Source organism: Artibeus jamaicensis, unplaced genomic scaffold, assembly GCF_021234435.1.
Source record: "Artibeus jamaicensis isolate MK-2021 breed Jamaican fruit bat unplaced genomic scaffold, CSHL_Jam_final scaffold_1964, whole genome shotgun sequence".
NCBI lineage: Eukaryota > Metazoa > Chordata > Mammalia > Chiroptera > Phyllostomidae > Artibeus > Artibeus jamaicensis.
Genome location: NW_026522030.1, coordinates 35,941,494 through 35,962,629, shown reverse-complemented (window position 1 = coordinate 35,962,629; position 21,136 = coordinate 35,941,494). Strand labels below are relative to the sequence as shown.

Here is a 21,136-nt window from a genome sequence, read left to right as displayed (position 1 = left end):
CTGAAAAGGCATAAAGATAACAAAATCAATTTATTGTTCTTATTCCACTTCTTATAGTTGTAAGACATGGCAGGAGTTCTGTAGACTGCTGATCATTTTTCTAGGACTGATGTTAACATCCCAATTACACCATGTTAGTATGCCCAAGGTCCAAATATAAAAATAAGTTTACCTGGGTCTACTCTAGCCAAGGTTAAAAAATGGTATGAGTTTTATTACATGAGTAGGGTTGAGAGATTTTCCTATCATATTAGAAATGTAAAGATATTAACCAATCATTTCTTTTTTAAAAAAATACTTTATTTATTTTTAGAGAGGGGAAGGGAGGGAGAAAGAGTGAGAGAGAAACATCAATGTGTGGTTGCCTCTCACAAGCCCCCAGCTGGGGACCTGGTCTGCAATCCAGGCATGTGCCCTGACCGGGAATCGAACCAGCAACCTTCCAGTTTTTGGTAAGATGCCCAACCCACTGAGCCACACCAGTCAAGATGGAACACACAGTGTTAAAGGACCCTGTTCAACTTATTTAAATCTGGGATTTCTTTTGTAGCATTGTGACATGTCATTCAGCTTCTCTGTTCTGCTCCAGTAGTATGATACTCATCAATCCTTCAGAGGCCATTCCTTTACCTTGATGGACAAAAAAACCATAAAGTTAGCTTTTATATTGAGTTCTAATCTTCCATTTTACAATTTTCACTTTGTTTTACTGAGGGTCAAAAAGAATAAATTGTACATCACTCTAAAAAATTTGAAGGTAACTATCGTTCCTTAGTTACATAACCCTATTTAGTTTCCATGTTTGTTTATAAGACTCTTTCTAACTTTGTAAAACAGTCCAGGATTTGTTCTAGTTTGTGAACATCCTTTCATGGAATCTTGAAATGAAATTAATATTGTAGATACTGCAGCACTTTGTAAAATTATTTACCAATGACAAATTTTTCAGCACTCTAAGATTATATCAGTTTCTTAACAGCTGTCTTCCACTTTTTTCTTGTCGAGCTAAAATCTGCAACCACTGGATAATGCACTTCCGTGTTTTTTATCAATGGCTTTTCTACTGCTTGTAGGACAGTGGACAGGGCCCACGATACCACATATAATTATGCCTCTAACTTGCTTGCCAGCCTCGTGCCATCCTTTCCATATGAACTCTGGCCAACCTTAATTTCATATGTCACTTTTCTTCCAGGCTTCCCTGTGATGTACCTCTCAGCCAGCAATGTTTAGTTTAGTCATTTCTCAGTCATCTTTCAAAGCTCAGTTCAAAAACTACTTCAAGGGACTCTTCCTTGGCTGCCTCCACAACCTCCCCTCCCAGGAATAGATCTTTTAACTATTATAACGCCCTACTGATCTCCTTCGGTTCTTATCCAGAAAGTAATACCTGTGCAATGAGGCATGTCTCCTCAGTTACACTGTGAAGTCTATTAAAGACATGGTCAATGTCTATTTTTACCTGGCATAGGATTTTGCACAAGTTGAACATGCAATAAATATTTGTTGAATGAATAAGAAATCAACATGATCAAAATTTTGACTTTCCCAGGTAATCAAAAAACATAAAACAACAACAACAAAAAATCATCCCAGCTAAAACTCTGGAGTGTATGTTGTACAAAAAAGGAATTTTACTGACCCCAAGACAACCTTGAGAAGGAAAAACCTTTCCAAAGGAGTGAAAAAATTTAGAAAACTAAAAAACTATGTTCTGTTAAGATGAACTGAAACCTTTCTTCACTCTTACTATCAAGTGGAGAGCATGGAAGAAGGCAAACAAGCACAGCTGAGTGGTATATTCGTTGTTTTACTGTTAATTTGACACATCTGAACCAAAGCATTCACAATACTTGATATACTTTGAAGAGAATCATATACTAGAGTCTTAGACATAACCACGGAACAAGCAGAACAATTAAAACTACATAAGGCCTTAAAATATATCCACAGTGTGTATTATTTCAATATTCATTCATTTACAAATTAGACTACATACCGTTAATTTAATTTTCTATTTTTCTTTCATTTCTTAAAATTCAGGCATGATTCATTCAAGGAAAGGCAACTTAGTTTTTGTGTGTGAACTTTATTTTTTACTACACTGGTTATTATAAAAGTTATGAATTAAATGTTTTCTTATCTCCTGTGTCAGGAGTGAATCTGTGAAATCCTCAGATAGTAACCGAAAACAATAGGTTCTATTCTTAAAAATAGCCAAAGTGAAAAGGGACCAAAGCCAGTCTATCTGTGGTCTTCAAGAACATCAATGGACTTTCAGGTTGTCTATTTATAATGAAGAGTACTGCAATTTTATGAGACTAGTCAAAATTTAAAACAATAATGCATACAAAAAAATTCTTGAAGCTGTAAATGCCTTTTAAATAACTAAAATAAAAAAATTAAGTAGTTGTCTCACAGTACCAAACTTACAAATCAAAACTAGTTAAAATTCAGTGCTATAATGACTTCTCATTTACAAGGTAACTAGTTGGTAAATTAACAGATGGCATAAAAATTAAGACTTACATCAGTTTTTTTTTTAAAGGAGAAAATGTATGGTAACCAAGGAATACAGAAAATTCAATGTATTTTACAATAAAATAACTGTTTATATCTCTATCCCTGTACAACAGGGTTTAGGTCACCTCTAGTGAACTTGTGTTTTCTTAGTATTCTACTGAGTACTTTAACTGTTTTAGATATACAGCTTCTTATTGAAAGAATATTACATTTGTATACCAGGATAAGATTTAGTACATTGAGATGTTTTAAAAATATTTATAAATTTGTTTCTCATATGCAAAAGCATTTGGCAATACTTTTACAGCATTTGATTTTATAGAATTAAAATTTCATACAGTACTCATTTTGATGTTTAAAAAAAAATTCACAGAAAAAATATAAATTACACAGCCTGACTGCATGATACTGTTATTTCCAGTTATAGTTCTGGTAATCAAAACCTTCATTAAGTCTGTTAACAAATCATTACCTGTACATTTATGAAGGCAACTTACATGATTTGTAAACAAAACCTTCAGGTTTTACATTATTTACCAAGGAGTGCAGTTCAGCAAAAGAAAACCCGGTATGCAAATTTACAGAATATTTTACAAATTTACCAGTTCCTGTGACACGAACTGTTTCAACCTTTCAAGGTACTGTCCATAAAGTTCCACATCGTTGTGACCTGCCCCTTCAACCCACAGGGGCTCCACAGGTCTTTGGCAACGCTCAAATAGTGCAAGACCATGTGAAAAGTCAATGACTTCATCTTCAGTCCCATGAATTATTAACACTGGAGAAGTTATCTTAGAGATTTTGTCAATGCTGCAGGGAAAAAGGAGGGAAGAAAAGTCAATGAATTAACTATGGAAAAACCATAAGACAAATTTTCTTGTGCTATATCAGACAGAGAATTCAAACATAAGAATCTAACCAAAAGGGATGGATGCCTCTTGGATTTCAAACATTATTCAAGTCACCTTCACATACTTGCTACCTTAAGATTATCTGAGAAAGTTGACTTCGCACACTTCCGTTTTGAGGAAATCACTCAATGGTTACTGTGCCAACTTCATACCTCTCTGCACTCATATGGCAGCAAGTATTCTTGTTTTGGGGGTTTTAAGTCACAAAAATAGAACAAAAGTAACAACACATAACAAAATTCTGGAGCTGAAAAACAGTAGAAAACACAATTTTTAAGAGGATACAAGGAAAAGAACCAACCCCATTTATTCCATGGAATACCTGAGAAGATTAGGAAATGACAGGGCAGATGAAGGTAAGTGACTGAAATCTCTAGAATTTGTTCAAAGAATTAGTTTACGTCCCTCGCCCCCAGTGTCTTTCCCCTATTTTCTGCAGCAGAGTAACTGCTCTCCACCTAAAACTGGAAGGTTTGTGGACTAGGGAACTGCCAGTCACAGTTCAGGGCAGAGGCATCAGAGGACAAGTGAGCATACACATACTGGCTGCTGCAAACCCTTTACCCTAGAGTGGGCTTCCAGAGCCCACTCTGAATGCTGGCATCCAGAGCTTCATCCACCAAGACGGAGTTTTAGAGTCTTCTTTGCAGTCCATGGTTTAAGAGTAAGGCAGTCTGCTTTAAGAGTAAAGGTATATGAATACTGACACGGGGCTGGGAATCCCCAACTAACTGGCTTGAATAGACTGCTCTGTGGTCAGGCAACAAGTCTTCGTCACCTGATTCAGGTCAGCACTTCAGTCCCTGTCTTACTCTGTATAAACAGGCAACCAAGAACCATCAGACATCAGTGGAGAACACTTTAACATGAGAGACCAAAACTCAGAATTAAAAAGGCAACTCAGAGGAGACGTAAAATAAAGAGAGAAGAAATCTTACAAATAACAACTCTTTTTAAAAAATCCTTAGAGACAGAGAAAGAAAAGGCACTGTAACCATAAATGAGTATACAATCAGGAAAAGTAAGAACATCAATAAAACTGTATAATGTTGCATTTGGTAAGAAAAGAATGTTTAGGTATGTTATTTGCAATAGCATTACCCTAAATACATCCATTATCACCTCTATTATTCAGCTAGACAAAAGCAATATAATGCACTCCTTCCAACCTACCATTACCTAAACCAAAACAAAAGTAAAAATCAAAATCTCCCTCCCACAGCCTGCTCTGGTGATAACATCATACATTCCCATAAACTTCTTTGCAAAAGTGCCTTATTGGCTAATGAGGAAAAAAATGTTTTTGTAATGACCCTTGCTGTTCTTATAAAGAACCAAGTGATGATTTGGCCTTTGACCCATCTATCATTCACACACACACACACACACACACACACACACAATCCCTTTGTATTGTTGTTAATTATGCAAAGAAAATAAAACAAATTTGCTAGCCTCTCACTTCTTGAGCTGGTGGGAACTACCTTGAGGAGAAGCAACCCTTCTTTCAAATTTGTCTAACACTTTAATGTTTGCAGACTTTTTGGCGACAATACTTAGCTAGTTCACTTAAGATTCAAATTTTTTCTTTCCAATTCACTCCTTTTGTCACAGATACCATTAGATATCATTAACTCATTTTTAAGCACACATCTCATTTTTCCTCTACTTGTTTCTTTCCTCCAGTATTGTGTCTCACTGAATGGTACCACCATCCATTAGCAGTTTAAGTCAGAAACCTGGGAATTACACTCAAGTTCCTTTGTTTAGCATCCTCTAGCCAGCCTGACATTTAGTTCTTTCAATTTTATTTCCCTAATTCATTATCTTGTCTTTAATACTAGTGCCACTGTCTGGGTAAAAGCCCTCTGAGCTTTGCATCAGATCACTGTTGCTCAAACATTTCAGCCTCCTGACTTGATGTTCTGCTACCACTTGCTTCACGGGTTAATTTTTCACAATTTCTATAATATATATATAAAATAGAAGCTCATGGCTAAATGAGTTGTATCATGTATGCCTTAAGTGATGGAATAAAATTCCCTCAGAAACTTCTTTAAATTCAAGTGTTTTGAACATTGACACTTACTTTGGGAATGCATCAAAACAGTAGGTCTTCTTGGTGTCAGGAAAAGCAACGCGCATTCCCGACGTCAAAGGAGAATGAAGGATAACAGCAGCACTCTCGTATCGAGCAGCAAGATCCACAGACGGTACTGTCCCTATACTTTGGCCATATATGATCACATTTTCAGGGCGAATGCCATATCTACAAAGTTCAGAAGTTAAAGGGGGAAAAAAAGAGTTGGACTGGTATGAAATGCCCAATCATCCCTAAGGACTTAATCTTAATAACCAAATGACTTAGATTTTAAATATAAATTTGTTGGCATTGTCTAAGTTTTTAGTCATCACTATCATATTTAATGCTATAGTAAAATCCTTTTTCTTAGCTTTCTTATTTTATCATCTTTGGAAAAAATTGCTGAAGTCTTTTAAAACTTCAGCTTTTTTCTTTTTGGTTTTTGCTAGGCTTTGAGAAAAATTTACACAAAAAATCCTTGTCCAACACAAGTGAATCTGTATAAATCTCACATACCTCTTTCCATTCAACAAGCATAAAAATGGCTCATGACGAGTTTATGGCAATGGTAAAACAAAGCTTACTTAAACTGCATCATTCTCTTCTGTATCGTTTAGATTGTGTTGAATAGGCACAAAACAGGAAACTAGGTAACACTCTAATTTTTAAAGCTGATTTGTTCTTGTACTACTATCCTTTTATCAAAGGCAAATAAATTTACTCTTCAGATAACAACTAGGTGTAATATCAGTGAACTTTAAAACAAAAGCACAAATGTCTGAGTTGGTAGTTTTGGCATGAATAAAAAGAATATGAAAAAATAAAATTTCAATCTTAAAAAAGGATATATGTAATTAAATATACACTGACTAAACTTGGAAACTTATCAATCATTATTTTAATGACTGATGTTTAATGGATAGTTGTTTATCTTACATTCAATGTAAGAAAAGTTATTTGTTCAAACATCAAAAGTGAGTCATTTCATTTTTTAAAGTTGGTCATAGCGATGAACTGTGACATATGGTTAGAATATAGAATAAATAGATGTACTGTTTTCAGACAAGAGCAGATTACTGTATTTCTTGAAATCTGCCTTTACTTACCATAGAAATGGCCTAGTGATTGAAAAGATAAACAGATGAATGACAATTCCAATGATACATAATTCAGCTAAAATCTCAAGAGTATTGCTTTAATCTTTTACAAAACGCTTCAGATTTAAGTATATAAACTCACCAACTCAGTAAAATATTGGGTAGTACTATGTTCTAGGCATTGCTACTCGTCCACAATGTAATTGTCCCAATGTAAACTACTCCAAGTTTAACTGAGATGCTACAGGAACTAATGAATGTGGGGTTTAGGGTTAGAGTGCCACCAGATATGCCTTTCTGCTTTAGAATCCTGATGGGCAGTCACTTCTGGCTGCTTAGAGCCATTTGAACAATAGCTTCTAATCTTTTGAAAAGATGACAGAGCTTTCCAAATTACCTGAGCACTCATCTGGAAAGAGTAAGACCAACCCTGTGTGCTCCCTATGACCTCTCTGGGGCACAGGCCTATTTGGATTATCCAGACAACATACCTTCCCACAGTTCCTCCTAATCAGTCCTACTCAAGCAGGTGGATATGTCCCAGAGTATGGGTTCCATCTACTCCAGACTGACTCTGAATGTAAGTAAATGCAGAAAATTTTTCTTTACAATAGACCTAGCTGTGTGTACTTTATGGGAATGAAAAAAATAGGAAAATGAACATTTGTAGCATCAGCATAACTCTGAAGGCTGCACAGTTGCTGTTGGCTGGGTAGCAGCCTTGTTGGTGGTAACTATGAGTTTTAGGCTAAAGCTGGTATTGGATGAGGCCCCCAAACAGCAGAGGCAGCTGCCAATTTCACATCAGAGGACTCAAAGCAATTACAGAATTTCAGAATACTACAAGTTAGAAAGGACTTTAAAGATCATCTAATCTTGTTCAGCTGTCTACTGAACAGATGTTCAAAGTTGGAGTAAGATAGTAACAGACCTATAATTAGAACAGAGGTATCCTGACTCTCAATCCAGTGTTTTGTTTTTAAAGTTTATTTATTTGTAGAGAGGGGAAAGGAGAAAAACATCAATGTGTGGTTGCGTCTTGCATGCCCCCAACTAGGGACCTGGCCTGCAATCCAGCATGTGCCCTAAATGGGAACTGAACTAACTACCCTTTGGTTCTAAGGCTGGCCCTCAATCCACTGAGCCACACTAGCCAGGGCTCAGTCTAGTGTTTTATTTATTATAACACAAAGATAATGATTTTAAAGTTTATGGGTGAAGGATGCATAGTAAGTTTTAGTCCCTTATTTATTTTTTCTTGATAGATCAGAAATTCACAAGCTTGAGATTATTAATGATTATCCTAAAAAGGAGACCATTCAAGTAACAATTACTCAAGTTCATTATTTACTTTCCCCTTCTTGGTTTCATAAAAAGCACTAATAATAAAATAAAGGCTATCTGTTTTAACTTAATTACATAGTCCACTGAAGCTATATTCTAAAAGTTAATTATGACATGTAAATTTTATCTCAATAAATGTTATTAAAAAATATATCATCATACCCCTGACAGTTATTATACTACAATATATTCAACGAGCTAACTCTGAAAATGGGCATTCATTTTTTTTAACTTACACTAAAATATCTATTTATTGTACACTAAATGATGAAAAAAATACACTTAAGTCTACGAAACTGCATTATTTTTCAAGCAAATGTATAAATATACCAGTGACCAGAAAAAATGCAATTTTTTAGTTCCCCCCAAAATATAGCTATAATCAAGATCTAACTGACAAAGAGAATTTACTTAAATAATTTATCATAACACTACTTTTTTCTTCACAGAAACTCTCCAAATTTAAAGTAAAATTTCAGTTTTATAGAATACTCTAAAAATCCAGCCTCTTACACTGTTAATGATATAGATGAAGTCAATGAGTAATTAGTTTAATCACCATTTTCTCTCATTCTTGTGAAATGCCACAGCTTTGAATATGCACTTTTATACCACAATCTAGCAAGTTAAATTACAATCTAATTTTAACTGTTCATAGATATAGTGGTAAATATAATCTCCACTTAGCATTTTCAGATACGTGTTATTAAAAAAGCATTTAATCTATTCTGATACAAGACAGTGTAGAGAGTATCTGCCAGTCACCGTTTACCTTGTCCTAAGGGCAAGCCAAGCAGCTTCTATGTCTGCATAGAGGTTCTTCTCCGTTGGTTTCCCAGAACTTGCGCCATATCCAGAATAATCGTATGAGAATATATTACAGTTAATCCGTGATCCCAGTCCTATGTAAAAGCTGCTCATCTGACCAAGATCAACAGCATTCCCATGTGAGAAGAGTAAGGTGTATTTGGCATTGGGTGAGCAACGTACAAACATGCAGGCAATTCTGTTGCCTTTACTGGTTCTAGTCATGAAACACTCAATAGCATCTTTTTCTCTGGAAGAGTACTGCCAGTCAGCTCGTTCTGATAGGTGTAAAGTCCAGCGGCTTCCACTTTCATCACACATTAGTGTGTAAGTTGGATCGGGTGGCAAAAATGCTAATTTTGAAGCAATTTTCCCTGGACAAGGTGGACAGCAGAAGAGGCAACATAGCTCACTAAATGAAAGATTATTCATCTTCTGAAAAAGAAAAGGAGACAGCAAATGTTTTAATCACTGAATGTAGATTCTGCATTCTCACACAACAGGAGGTTAAAATAAAGACGCCAGGTTTCAGTGTCTACTACTATTGTTTTGAGTATCTTTAACCAAAACAGATTTTGGGGATTCTCTGTAGAAATACTGTGAATCCTGGGATGAAGCAAATATTGCTAATCAGGAGAGAGACTCAAATACTATGATATATTACAAAGAGTAGTGACTTTATCTTAAAATATTACCCAAAATATGAAAAATAACACAAGAGGTATGAAATATTATTAGTATAGTTTATAACTTCCGTGAAACTCAGTGAAACTCCTCAGAATCTCATGAAAAAGCTAGGAATTTAACATGATAACAGTAAATATATAATAGTACTTATGAAGCACTTACTATTTGTCAGGCATGTGCTAAGTGTTTGCTATACATATTTCTAAGTTTAATCTTCAAAACAATCCTGTGTGTTGGTTGTTCACAGGTAAGGAAGGCAGTGGTGGAATCAGGAGTTGCCACCCAGCTCAGTCACTGTCCCACATCACTACACTATCAAGGGCTCAGAACATTATTTATACCAGAACTTTACCATTTTAGCCATTGTGCCAGATGCCAAATAACCTATAAGACATAAAGGTAGAATCTTGTAATAGTAAAATTTCCCAAATTGTTAGAGAGAAGGAACATGAAGGCTTGCAGACACAATTGGTGGAATCCCAACTCTACCACTTACTAGCTGTGTGTCCTTGGGCAAATTATCTACCTTCTGACTCTCACTGCATTCATAAGTGAGGCCAATACCCACACTGAACAGAGTGGTTGCGAAGAGCAAGTACGATGATACAGTTTAGGCATATAACAAAGTAATGGTCAGGGAGTTAGTTGGCTCACTTAGGAACGGTCCATTTCCTGGTATGTCTTTCTCATTAATATTTTAAAATATTCACCTCCTATTAACTCAGGAACAAAAAAATAAATACTTCTTTGCCCTACCAGAATTTCCTTCTATCTTGTCCATTCTCAAATCCCTATCTTCTTTTAGTAGCAACAGACCTTTGCTTAGTTCCAGGAAAAAGCAGCATTCAAAACAAATATCTTCCAGAGGCTTGGTTGGCACCCAATTCACCAAAAAAATCTAAATACAATGATATAAAAAATGTACAGAATTATACAAAAATGAGAATAAATCACCTCACGAATGACTAAAAAGGTGAGAATATTTAGAAGGAAAAGAGCTCCCTCTTCACTGAATACTGAATCAAAATCCAGTCTGTACTGCTCAATACAGACTTGTTTATTCCCGCAACTCTGAAGTAATTTGGTAGAAAGAAGCAGAAACAGCACAGATAGAAACAATGGTTGGAGCGCCATAAAAGGCTTTTAAAAGATGAGTAAGGGAAGGGCAGGAAAGTGTCTCTTGGATACCAGGAAACAATTTTATTTACTATTTTACCTGTATTCCTTTTTAGCATGCAAAGCAAATAGAGCTTGAATAAGCTAATGTCTTAGTCTGACTGCAACAAGAGCCAGAACAAAAATGACCACTGATGCTAAACTCCCTGCAGTGTCATCGTGCTGCACAGGATTCTGAGGGCATGCGCAGGACTTGTCAGGCAAAGAGGAAAACAAATCTAGGAGATCCTATGAGATATCTGAGCTATGACAAGTTCATATGTGTATTTTTAAGTTAGCAATGGATCAAAACAAAGCAAAAAAGGGAAAAGAATATTCCTAAGAATCCAAAATCAAAACTCTGGAGAATAACAACATGAAGAGGATTAGAAGAGTTAAGAGAGTTACTTAAGGAAATATGCTAAGGCACCAGTCACTTGACTTATTCAGAATGATATTAACACTGACAAGATTAAGACACAGAAGAAAAACATAAATGTAAGTATGACTCAGATATAACCACTACAAAAATTATAGTTTGTAGGACACACCTTAAGTATAACTATTCATTACAGGTGTCTGTCTAGCTTTGAATATTTATCAGCATGTTAAATTTAAGAAGGAACATAAGCATAAAGAAATAAGAAAAAATAAAATAAGGGGCAGAGAACAACAAACCAATACCACAGAGAAATGTAACAGACCCAAAAGCCAATCATCAGAAAAAGCTTCCACTACTACTACTGACACCTAGCATTCGCCGAGTACTTCCTGCCAGGCATTATTTTAAACAGTGTTCATATATAAACTCATTTAATTCTTTCCAAAGCCCCGACATAAGGACTATCATGAGGAAATAGGAGCAGAATAATTATGTAACCTGCCAAAACTGACACAGGTGGTAAGTGTTGAAACTGTTAAGTTGTACAATGACGGAAGCCTGAACCCATATTCACCGTTTTGTGGAAAGAGTGCTCAGACAAGGCTGATCAAGAGAAAGCAAAAGACAAAATGCTAAATGAAAACGACAGACCTACAGAAAGTTAAAAAGTGACAATGAATTAAATAACTTTGATGAAATGCATGAACTTCCAAGTAATAAAAAAAAATTCAATGAAAAAATGGACAAAGAATCTGAACAGACAATTCTCCAAAGACATAAAAATGGCCAATAAGAACATGAAAAGATGCTCAGCATGATAATCATCAGGAAAATGCAAATCAACGATACCAGTTCTTACCCACTAGGTATGGTATAATCTAAATGATCTTATCAAGCATTGATGGGGACATGGGGAAACTGGAGCCTTCACACACTGTTGGTGGGAAGTAAAATGGGGCAACTAATTTGAATAACGGCTTGGTAATTCCTTAAAACTGAACCCAGAGTTGGTGGGTTGAGTTTTAAGGAATTAAAACCCACCAACCCAGAAATTGATTGGGGACCATTTGGCCAATCAATTTCACTCCTAGGTATATACCCAAAAGAAATATGTCTGTACAAAAACTTGTACATAAATGTTCACAGAACTGTAATTCATAATAGCCAAAATAATTACTAAATGTCCACCAACCAATGAGCGTACAAAATGTGTTACGTCTATGCAATGAAATTATTCAACCATAAAACAAGACTGATGCATGCTTCAAAGTGCATAAACCTTTTCTTAAAAGATTTTATTTATTTTCAGAGAGGGAAAGGGAGGGAGAAAGAAGGAGATAAATACTGATATGCAAGAGAAACACTGATCTCGCATGCCCCCAGCTGGGGACCTGGCTGCAAAACACAGCCACTGTGTCCTGAATGGCACTCAAACTGGCAACATTTGTTTTGTGGGACAATGTTCAACCCACTGAGCCATACCAGTCTGGGTCAAAGTGGATAAATCTTGAAAAAATTATGCTAAATGAAAGCCAGTCACAAGGTCATTTATTATATGATTCTATTTATATGCAATGTCCAGAGTAAGCAAATAGATACAGACAGAAACACATTAGTGGCTCTATGGCTATGGTGGTTAGGAGGGTTGGGGAGCAATAGCTAAAAGTATTGTGGTTTGTTTTGGGGGTAAGGGAAATGCTCAAAAATTAATTTGGGTGGTGGTTGTACAATTTTGTTAATAGTGTATTAAAACCCACCAGTCCTAGCTGGTGTGGCTCAGTGGATTGAATGCCAACTTGCAAACCTAAAGATCACTGGTTCAGTTCCCGGTCAGGGCACATGCCTAGGTTGATGATGTTTCTCTCCTTTTCTCCCTCTCGTTTCTCTAAAAATATATATTTTAACACCCCCACCACCAAATTGTGCATTTTAAGTAAGTAGATTGTATAGCATGTAAATTATATCTTAATAAGGCTGTTATGGAGGGGGAAAAGGTCTTTGGTAGGCTAAGGTAACTTTACAAAGAAAGAGCAAAGGTATCCATGTATTAGTTGGGTAGCTAGGAAGTTTCCCTTTCAGGTATTAAAACAGACTACACAAAGACAAAGCAAAGGCAGACAGACCGGTGCAGGAAAGAAACAAATAGACCTAGCAACAGAAGACAGCTTATAAAACAGACCTTCTAATCAATGAGAATCTTCTGTCAGGGGTGTCCAACCTTTCGGCGTCTCTGGGCCACACTGAAAGAAGAGTTAGTTGTGTTGGGCCATATTCATAGCCGTCCTGAGCCTTATGAAGCCTGTGGGGCCTCAGGATGGACACCCCTGAATGATTTCTCCACGCAGTAGGGAAAATGGATCCTTGAAAAGATGGTTCTGGGAAAATTTACCAGATAGGCAAAAGTAGTTGGATCCCGACCTCTCAGTATGTAGAACATAAAGAACATAAACCATAGAGGGATTATGGAACTAAAAGGCAAAACTAATATAGCTTTAAAAAATCCACAGAAGATAAAACAGTGGTAGATATAGCTTCATTTAAATAAAGGATTTCTATGCAGTAAAAAATGCTTAGTCTGACTGCAACAAGAGCCAGAACAAAAATAACCACTAGTGCTCAACTCCCTGCAGCGTTATGCTGAAAAGGATTCGGAGGGCATGCCCAGGGTTTGTCAGAGGGTTAATACTGAAATAGGAGGAACTTCTGTAGAAACAAGAAGAAACCCCAGGTAACTCAAGAGAACAGATGGGCAAAATATATGATGGGTGATTTAGAGAGATAAACAAGTGTAACAAGAAAGGCCATTCTCACCAACTGTTAAAGAAATGCAAGAAATATCACTTCAACAATATAAAAAATGAAAATTAGAAAACTGAGTAACATCAAGTACTGGTGATAATGGAGGGGTTGGGAGAGGAATCTCTGTGAACTGCTTGGTAAGCCATTTTATTTACCTATGACCCCAAATCCCATTCAAAGAAATAACTGCACAAACCCTAAGGTAATGTGTACGAGGCTGCTCACTGCAGCATTACTTGTCTCAAGTGAAAAAGTAATATAGATTCCACCACTGGGGAAATGAATGCAAATGTGTTGGATGCTGATAATGGGACATTATGCAGAGTCAGAAGTAGTACTCTGATGGCTAGATTTCAAAAATATAGTTCTAGGTGAAAAAAGAATAAACAGATCTATGCTATTAATGTAAATTAAAAACATAAAAATGTTATGTATTTGTAGGGACATGCATATCTGAATGGATGTTTATGGAAGGGGGAAGGAAAAAGGACACTGAAGGGAAAAAGTATTAAGTACGACAAGGGCAGGGTCCACATTCGTTGATGATAATGACGATGTGCCACAAACTAGACCAGAAGTTCCAGGGGACAAAGTTGTATCTATCTGCTGGCTTACCACTGGTCCCCCAGCGTACCTGACACACAGTACGGTTTTTAATTTTTTTTGGATGAGTTAGTAAATTCATAAGTTTACCACAACTCTCTGCATCTAAGAAGCTCCCACAAAAGAAAAAAAAGTTTACCAAATCACATGTTAACAAAGAAAGCAAATGTGTTTTATGAAGGTTATTTAAGTTTCTTATAGGGGCATAAAATAGAAGCAGTCAAGTAAAAACCTATAAGCCTAAGTTTGGAGGATGGGTACATGTGGGAAAAATAATTGCTAGGTACTAAAATCATGCAGTGTGTTATCAAGCTCAGAATAGTCTTTCAGGGAGAAGGAAATCTTGCCTCTCTCAAAATTGTTTCACAAATGGAAGGTCAACCCGATGTTAAACAGATGGCCCATTGTGAAAATTAAGGTTTTCCTTTTGGCAGAGGACTCAGTTACTTCACTTATAGCAGGAGGAACTTCCTAAAACTGTATGAAATAATTTAAGAACCTGCTTCTCCTGGTAACTTTTCCTGCTCAATGACAAAGGGAAAAGGATGAACATCTGAGTTCTTTCTCAGCAAAACAGGAAGACTAATGTTTAAAAAAAAAGTCCCTAAATAGAATGACCTACTATATCTCCTTCCTCTCTTCTGACAGAAAAATTACTGAAATGACTCCTGTCAATTCCTGATGCAGTAACACTTTACTGGGGGAAAAAACTCTCCCTTCGATCTCCTTTTTAATAGTTTCTCAGTAATGCAGATGGACTCATATTACTTCATGTACAAAGGACAACAGATTCTTAGGGATTCAGGATTTTGTTGTTATAACAAAACTAGTACTCAACAATCTTTGAAAGATTTTAGAGAAAACACTGAAAAATGCTTATATCTTTTCTTTATTTTGTGTGATATTTTGATAACTATCCAATTTAGAGTGTAGGCAGTTAATGATAAACCACTTAAGTTGAAATATACTAGTTTAAGAACTATATTCTAAAGTCCAAATGAATTATTTTGAATTTGACTTCATTCATGAATAAATCCAGGGAAATAATATTACACATTCTGCACTGTAGAATGTCAGAATTTATCATGTCGCCTAGAGAATCTGCAACTATATAGTTAGTTATAGGTCCATTTATTTAGAAATCAGGCTTCTAAAGGCTCAAATGATTCAGCAACACCTTCCAGAGATTATTTTTTTAAGTTACAAACAAATCTCTGAGCATTTAAAGACAAAAAATAATTACAACTGGGATGATTGCACAAAATGTAAAAGACTGGTCCATGTGCTACTATTAAAAACATACATGCAAAGAACAAAGAAAAAAACGAAAAGAATATGAAAACCACACAAACCCATTTTTAATGCTTATTTTTGGTTCTAAAAATTAAATTAGATTTATAGCACCGGAAATGGAAAGTGAGGTGGATGTTTACCAACAACAAGAGATAGCAAAGATCAGAATGAACTAAAGTCAGAATTAACAGCAGAGAAGATACTCAACTATGAAAAGGCATAAAAAGAAATCAGATTTTAGGTCAGTTCTGAACAAAGGGGCCAGGAGCCTAACATATCCCAAAAGAATGGCCCAAAAGAAACCATTATACTACTACTATACAAAGGTGGTCAGTTATATAACAGCTCTGTAGCCTGGGGATATATCAGTACCAAACCAAGGAAAATTAAGACACAATCCTGTATCCTCTGAGAGTACTGAGCAAGTTGGGCACTGTCATCCTGAGATCAGGGGTGCATGGGATCTGTGGCAGCATTTACCAAAGGACTGTGCTAAGCAGGAAACATGAATGTAGCCATGTAGCCAGAGTCAGTAGAGAGCTATATACATTACAAAGTTTAGTGCACACAGAGAAGCTAAATGTTCACCTTATAGGAAGTTTGGAAACACAGTTTTTCACTCAAGATGGAGCATCCAAATATCTATAATGACCAAGGTTTCTGAGTGTAACTTAGAAACTAGGTGTTTAATACAATGTTGTTTTAACACATTTTCTATGCATTATATAGAAAGATAGCTTGTGAAACTTTCTTTTTCTGTGAGGTAGGCTGTATCTCTTTCCTCTTTTAGACTATTATTATGGAAATCATCAGCAGAAGCACTCCACTGTCTGAGAGATAACAGGACAAGATTGAGAGGCTTTGCCAGAAAAATTCAGCTCTGAAGACACAGACCACATTATCTATGCTATATGGGTATGGAAACTTAAAGACTTAGGGAAATAAATTAAAATACAATTTTTAAAAAAATTTCAATTGAAGGGATAAATTTTGGCAAAACCACTCTTTAAAAAAAAGAGAGAGACTTTATTTATTTTTAGAGGCAGGTGAAGGGAAGGAGAAAATGTGAGAGAGAAACATCAACAGGCTTCCTGACCTGGATCCATGGCACTTTCCCTAATAATCTAAACAAGGCCCAACCAACTGAGCCACACAGGTCAGGGCACATTTCTTCTCTGAAAAGGAATTGTGTTAGTTACTTTTTAAGGCAGAGCTACAATTTTTTAAATACCACTAAGATTCTAGAAATGCTAAGCAAGCATCTACTAGACATATCTAAAAAAGTTTCAACCATAATGTTAATATAAAGTGTTTTAGTAAAACTATTTTTTGCAAGCTATGCCAAGCAAACCAATTTGGATCAGAAATTCTACATGGTCAATGTAGCCATTTCTTTCTTTTTTAAAAAAATAAATAAAAAATTTAAAAACTTACTGACTTGAGAGAGAGAGAGAGAGAGAGAGAGAGAGAGAGAGAGGACAGAGACAGACATCAACTTGTTGTTCCTCTTATTTATGTTTCATTGGTTGCTTCTTGTATATGCCCTGAACTGGGACGGAACCCGCAACCGTGGCGTGCTGGAATGACACTCTAACCACCTTGTCAGGGCAATGTGGCCATTTCAATACTTATGTTTCCCTCAGTTTCTTAACTGCACTGTCTAATACAGGAGCCCCTAACTGCATATGGCTATCAAAATTCAAATGAAATTACATAAATCGGGTCCTAGACAGCTAGCCACATACGACTTAGTGGATACCAAATTGCACAGTGCAGAATGAACATTTTAATCATTGCAGGAAGTCCTATTAAGCAGTGCTGCACTAGAACCTTTTCAACCTAGGCAATCCAGGACCAGAGCTTACCTGCTTCCTATCCTTACTAGCCTGAGATGCTGGAGCCTTACTGGCCTTCCCATTAAAGTACATACAGTCAATTTTTATACATAATCCCGCTGAACACTGGATACCCCACAGGATGAAATGAGATTGCCTACCCCATACTGTTTTAGAAGAATGTTAATTGGATAAAAATATTACAAGCGCTAACCCAATTTTAAGGTAAAAGCCACTTTATTAAAAAGGAGCAGCTCTAATCAACTATCTATACATTTTAATGCATGGTCAAAGGGATTCAATGATTCCTGAAAGGTTCCCTGTAAGTCAGAGTTGCAAATAAAATATAAGAAAATGTAAAAACATTTATGACTATCAGTCGACTAATTTCTAAACACAGCCCACATGGTATTCTAAACACTTAACAAGAATCCTGATGATCCACTTAACCAATGCCCTAACAAGTGAATCAAGTCTTCCAGATCAAGCAGAAGGACAGGTTGTCAATTTTTGCATATGCTAATACTACAGATTCCCTTCAAGCATTTGGTGACTGGAAAAGTGCAATTAGCTCAGCATTCAAAGTCACACCTCTACATGGGGCTGAGTGTAAGCTAAAACATGGACACACAGCCAACCCCTTCAGTTTTTGGCGCTTATGAGGAAAGACATTCCAATCCATGCTTATCCTCAAAGTTCACAGAAAAGCTGTCATAGTACATTGGTAGAGACATTCCACAAATACACACTATTCCCTCCCCATTTATAGGTAAATCTGCTTCTGAGAAATTTTTCAGGTGAACACTTATTCAATACATTCCATACCACATGAAATCATCCTTCCCTATCTGAGGGGGACTGGTTCCAGGATAATCTGCAGAAGTTGAAGTCTCTTGTATAAAATGGCACTGTATTTGCATATAACTTCTGTACATCCTCCTGTATACTTTAAATCATCTCTAGATTACTTATAACACCTAATAACACTATAAGTGCCGGGTAAATATTGTCCCATTATACTGCTCAGGAAATAATGACAAGGAAAAAAATATCTGTACATGTTCAGTATAGATGCATTATAGGCCTAACTACACAGCACCCTTTACAACAATGTGGTATTTTTTGGATTATTTTCAATCCCTGGTTGGTTCAATTCACACATGCAGAACCTGTCTACAGCACAACATAATCCAGTGATTTTCAATGGGTGTGCAGCAGCACGTTAGTATATCAAAAGAATTTTTGAAACACATTAATACCTGACTATTTAGTCAGGGGAACTGACCTTTTTTCCTTTAAATTATCAAAACAAACAAACAAACAAACAAGAACAAAACCCAACCCTGCCACATGCCCTGACCTATGTGGCTCAGTTACTTGAGTGCAGGCCTGCAAAGGACTGCAGGTCACTGGTTTGATTCCCAATTAGGGCACATGCCTGGGTTTCGGGTTTGGTCCCTAATTGGGGTGCTTATGAGAGACAACGGATCCATGTTTCTCTGTCACAATGATGTTTCTCTCCCTTTCTTTCTCCCTCCCACCCCCTCTCTAAAAATAAATCAAATAAAAAAAAGATAACCGCCAATATGACAATAAATGTCCAGTGGGAATGAATCAAATTATACCTATTTTTTAAAAGATTTAATTAATTTTTTTAGAAAGGGGAAAGGACGGAGAAAGGGGGAGAAACATCAATGTGCAAGAGGCACATCGATAGGGTGCCTCTTGCATGCCCTCAACTGGGGACCCGGGGCCCTCCACTCAGGCATGTGCCCTGACTGGCAACCAAACTCAATCCAGTGACTCACATAAGCCAGGGCTATACCTGCTTTTTGGGGGGTCAGGTTGGCAAAACATACTTTTTTGGTGTGCCAGAGAACTTTAGTGATGAGTTTACGTGTGCTATGAGATGAAAAAAAGCCAAAAACCTCTGACATAACCTAATCGAAGTAAACATAAGTTTTGGAAATTTATTGATGACTATAAACAATGAAATTTCTTCAAAAAGATGGCTCGCATTACTGGTATCCTGGTTTGACTTTCTAAGAGTTATAAACAAGATCAACACTACATATGAACAATTATCCAATCAGCCATTCCTTAGCAAGTAGTTAATAAGCTGTTCCAATAAAATAAAAGCTACCAAACAACAGCGAAGCTTTTGTTCTCAGGAATTAAATATGCTACAAGATAAACTGGAGGGTCAAGATGGCAGAGTAGGTAAACATGCCTCACCTCCTTGCACAACCACAGAAAAAATTACAACTAAACTACAAAACAACTATCACCAGAACTGTCACAAAGCAAGCAGTATGGAAGTCCAACAACCAAGGAATTAAAGAAGTTACTTTCATCTAGACAGGTAGGAGGGTCAGAGAGATGGGGAGACACAGAATGCCCACATACGGTGGGTAAAAATTGGAAAGGATACCTAGGGAGCGAGGGACCCCAGGCCCACACCAAAAACACCCAGCCCAGGGTTCCAAGTGCCACGAAGATAAGTCCCCATAACTTCGGGACATAAAAACTAAGGGGGATTGGGGTGGAGGAAGAAAATGCGGGATTCTCAGGAGTCTCCTCTTAAAGGTCCCACAACAGATTTAGGACTTAATGCAGATTCACTTCCTCTGGGCTTCAGCACCAGGGCAGCAGCTGGAAAAGCACCAGTCGTACACAAGGAGAAACTGAAATGTATGGCATCAAGGCAAGTGCATGGGGAAATCTTCCTCCTGGACAAAACTCTAGCGTGAGAGGTGGCACTGTCCCCTTTCTGAGCCCTCTCCCAAAAAAATCCAGAGCAGTGACACCATATCAGAAACTCCATCAACCTGGTTCACATGGGTTCCCGTACCCTGGGGATTACCTAAGACTGTGCCCCATCCAGCTTACCTGAGTGCTTTTCTACCATAAGCCATGCTACTAAGACAGGGAATCAGAGAGGTTCTACCTTATACATAGAAACAAACATAGGAAGGCTGCAAAGAAATATGGCCCGAACAACAGAACACAACAAAATTTCAGAAAAAGAACTAAACAAAAGGGAGATAAGCAATCTATCAGATGCAGTTCAAAACACTGGTTATTAGAATGTCCAAGGAATTCACTGGGTAATTCAACAATGTAAAGGTTACACTAAGTGAAATAAAAATTTACAGGGAACAAACAGTGGAGTAGATGAAGCTGAGAATCAAACCAACGATTTGGAACATGAGGACAAAAAAAACATTCAATCAGAATAGCACGAAGAAAACAATCCAAAAGAAACAAAGATAGGCTAAGGGGCCTCTGGGACACCCTCAAATGTACCAACATATGAATCATGGGGGTGTTGAAAGGAGCAGAGAAGAGCAAGAAATTGAAAACTTATTTGAAAAGATAATGAAAGAAAAATTTCTAGTGTGCGAAGGAAATACACATACAAGCCCAGAAAGCAGAGTCCCAAACAAGATGGAGACAAAGAGGACCACTCAAAGACACATCATAATTAAAGAGAAAGAATCTTAAAAGCATCAAGAGGAAAGAAGAGAGTTACCTACAAAAGAGTTCCCTTAAGACTATTAGCTGATTTCTCAAAAGAAACTTTGCAGGCTAGAAGGGGTTAGAAAGAAGTATTCAAA

At 36.7% G+C, this 21,136-nt stretch overlaps 1 protein-coding gene across 1 annotated transcript in view; it reads right to left on the bottom strand.

Annotated features, from left to right (window-relative positions):
* Nucleotides 1–278: 278 nt before the first annotated feature.
* Nucleotides 279–21,136, bottom strand: part of ABHD17B (abhydrolase domain containing 17B, depalmitoylase) — a 42,340-nt gene continuing 21,482 nt past the window's right edge. The window contains exons 2-5 of the mRNA XM_037155037.2: nt 8,731–9,200; nt 5,524–5,703; nt 3,126–3,333; nt 279–630 (exon numbers count right to left, since the gene is read on the bottom strand). Of these exons, the coding sequence (XP_037010932.1) occupies nt 604–630; nt 3,126–3,333; nt 5,524–5,703; nt 8,731–9,197 (882 nt within the window). The 5' untranslated portion in view covers nt 9,198–9,200 and the 3' untranslated portion in view covers nt 279–603. The remainder of the gene's footprint in view (nt 631–3,125; nt 3,334–5,523; nt 5,704–8,730; nt 9,201–21,136) is intronic.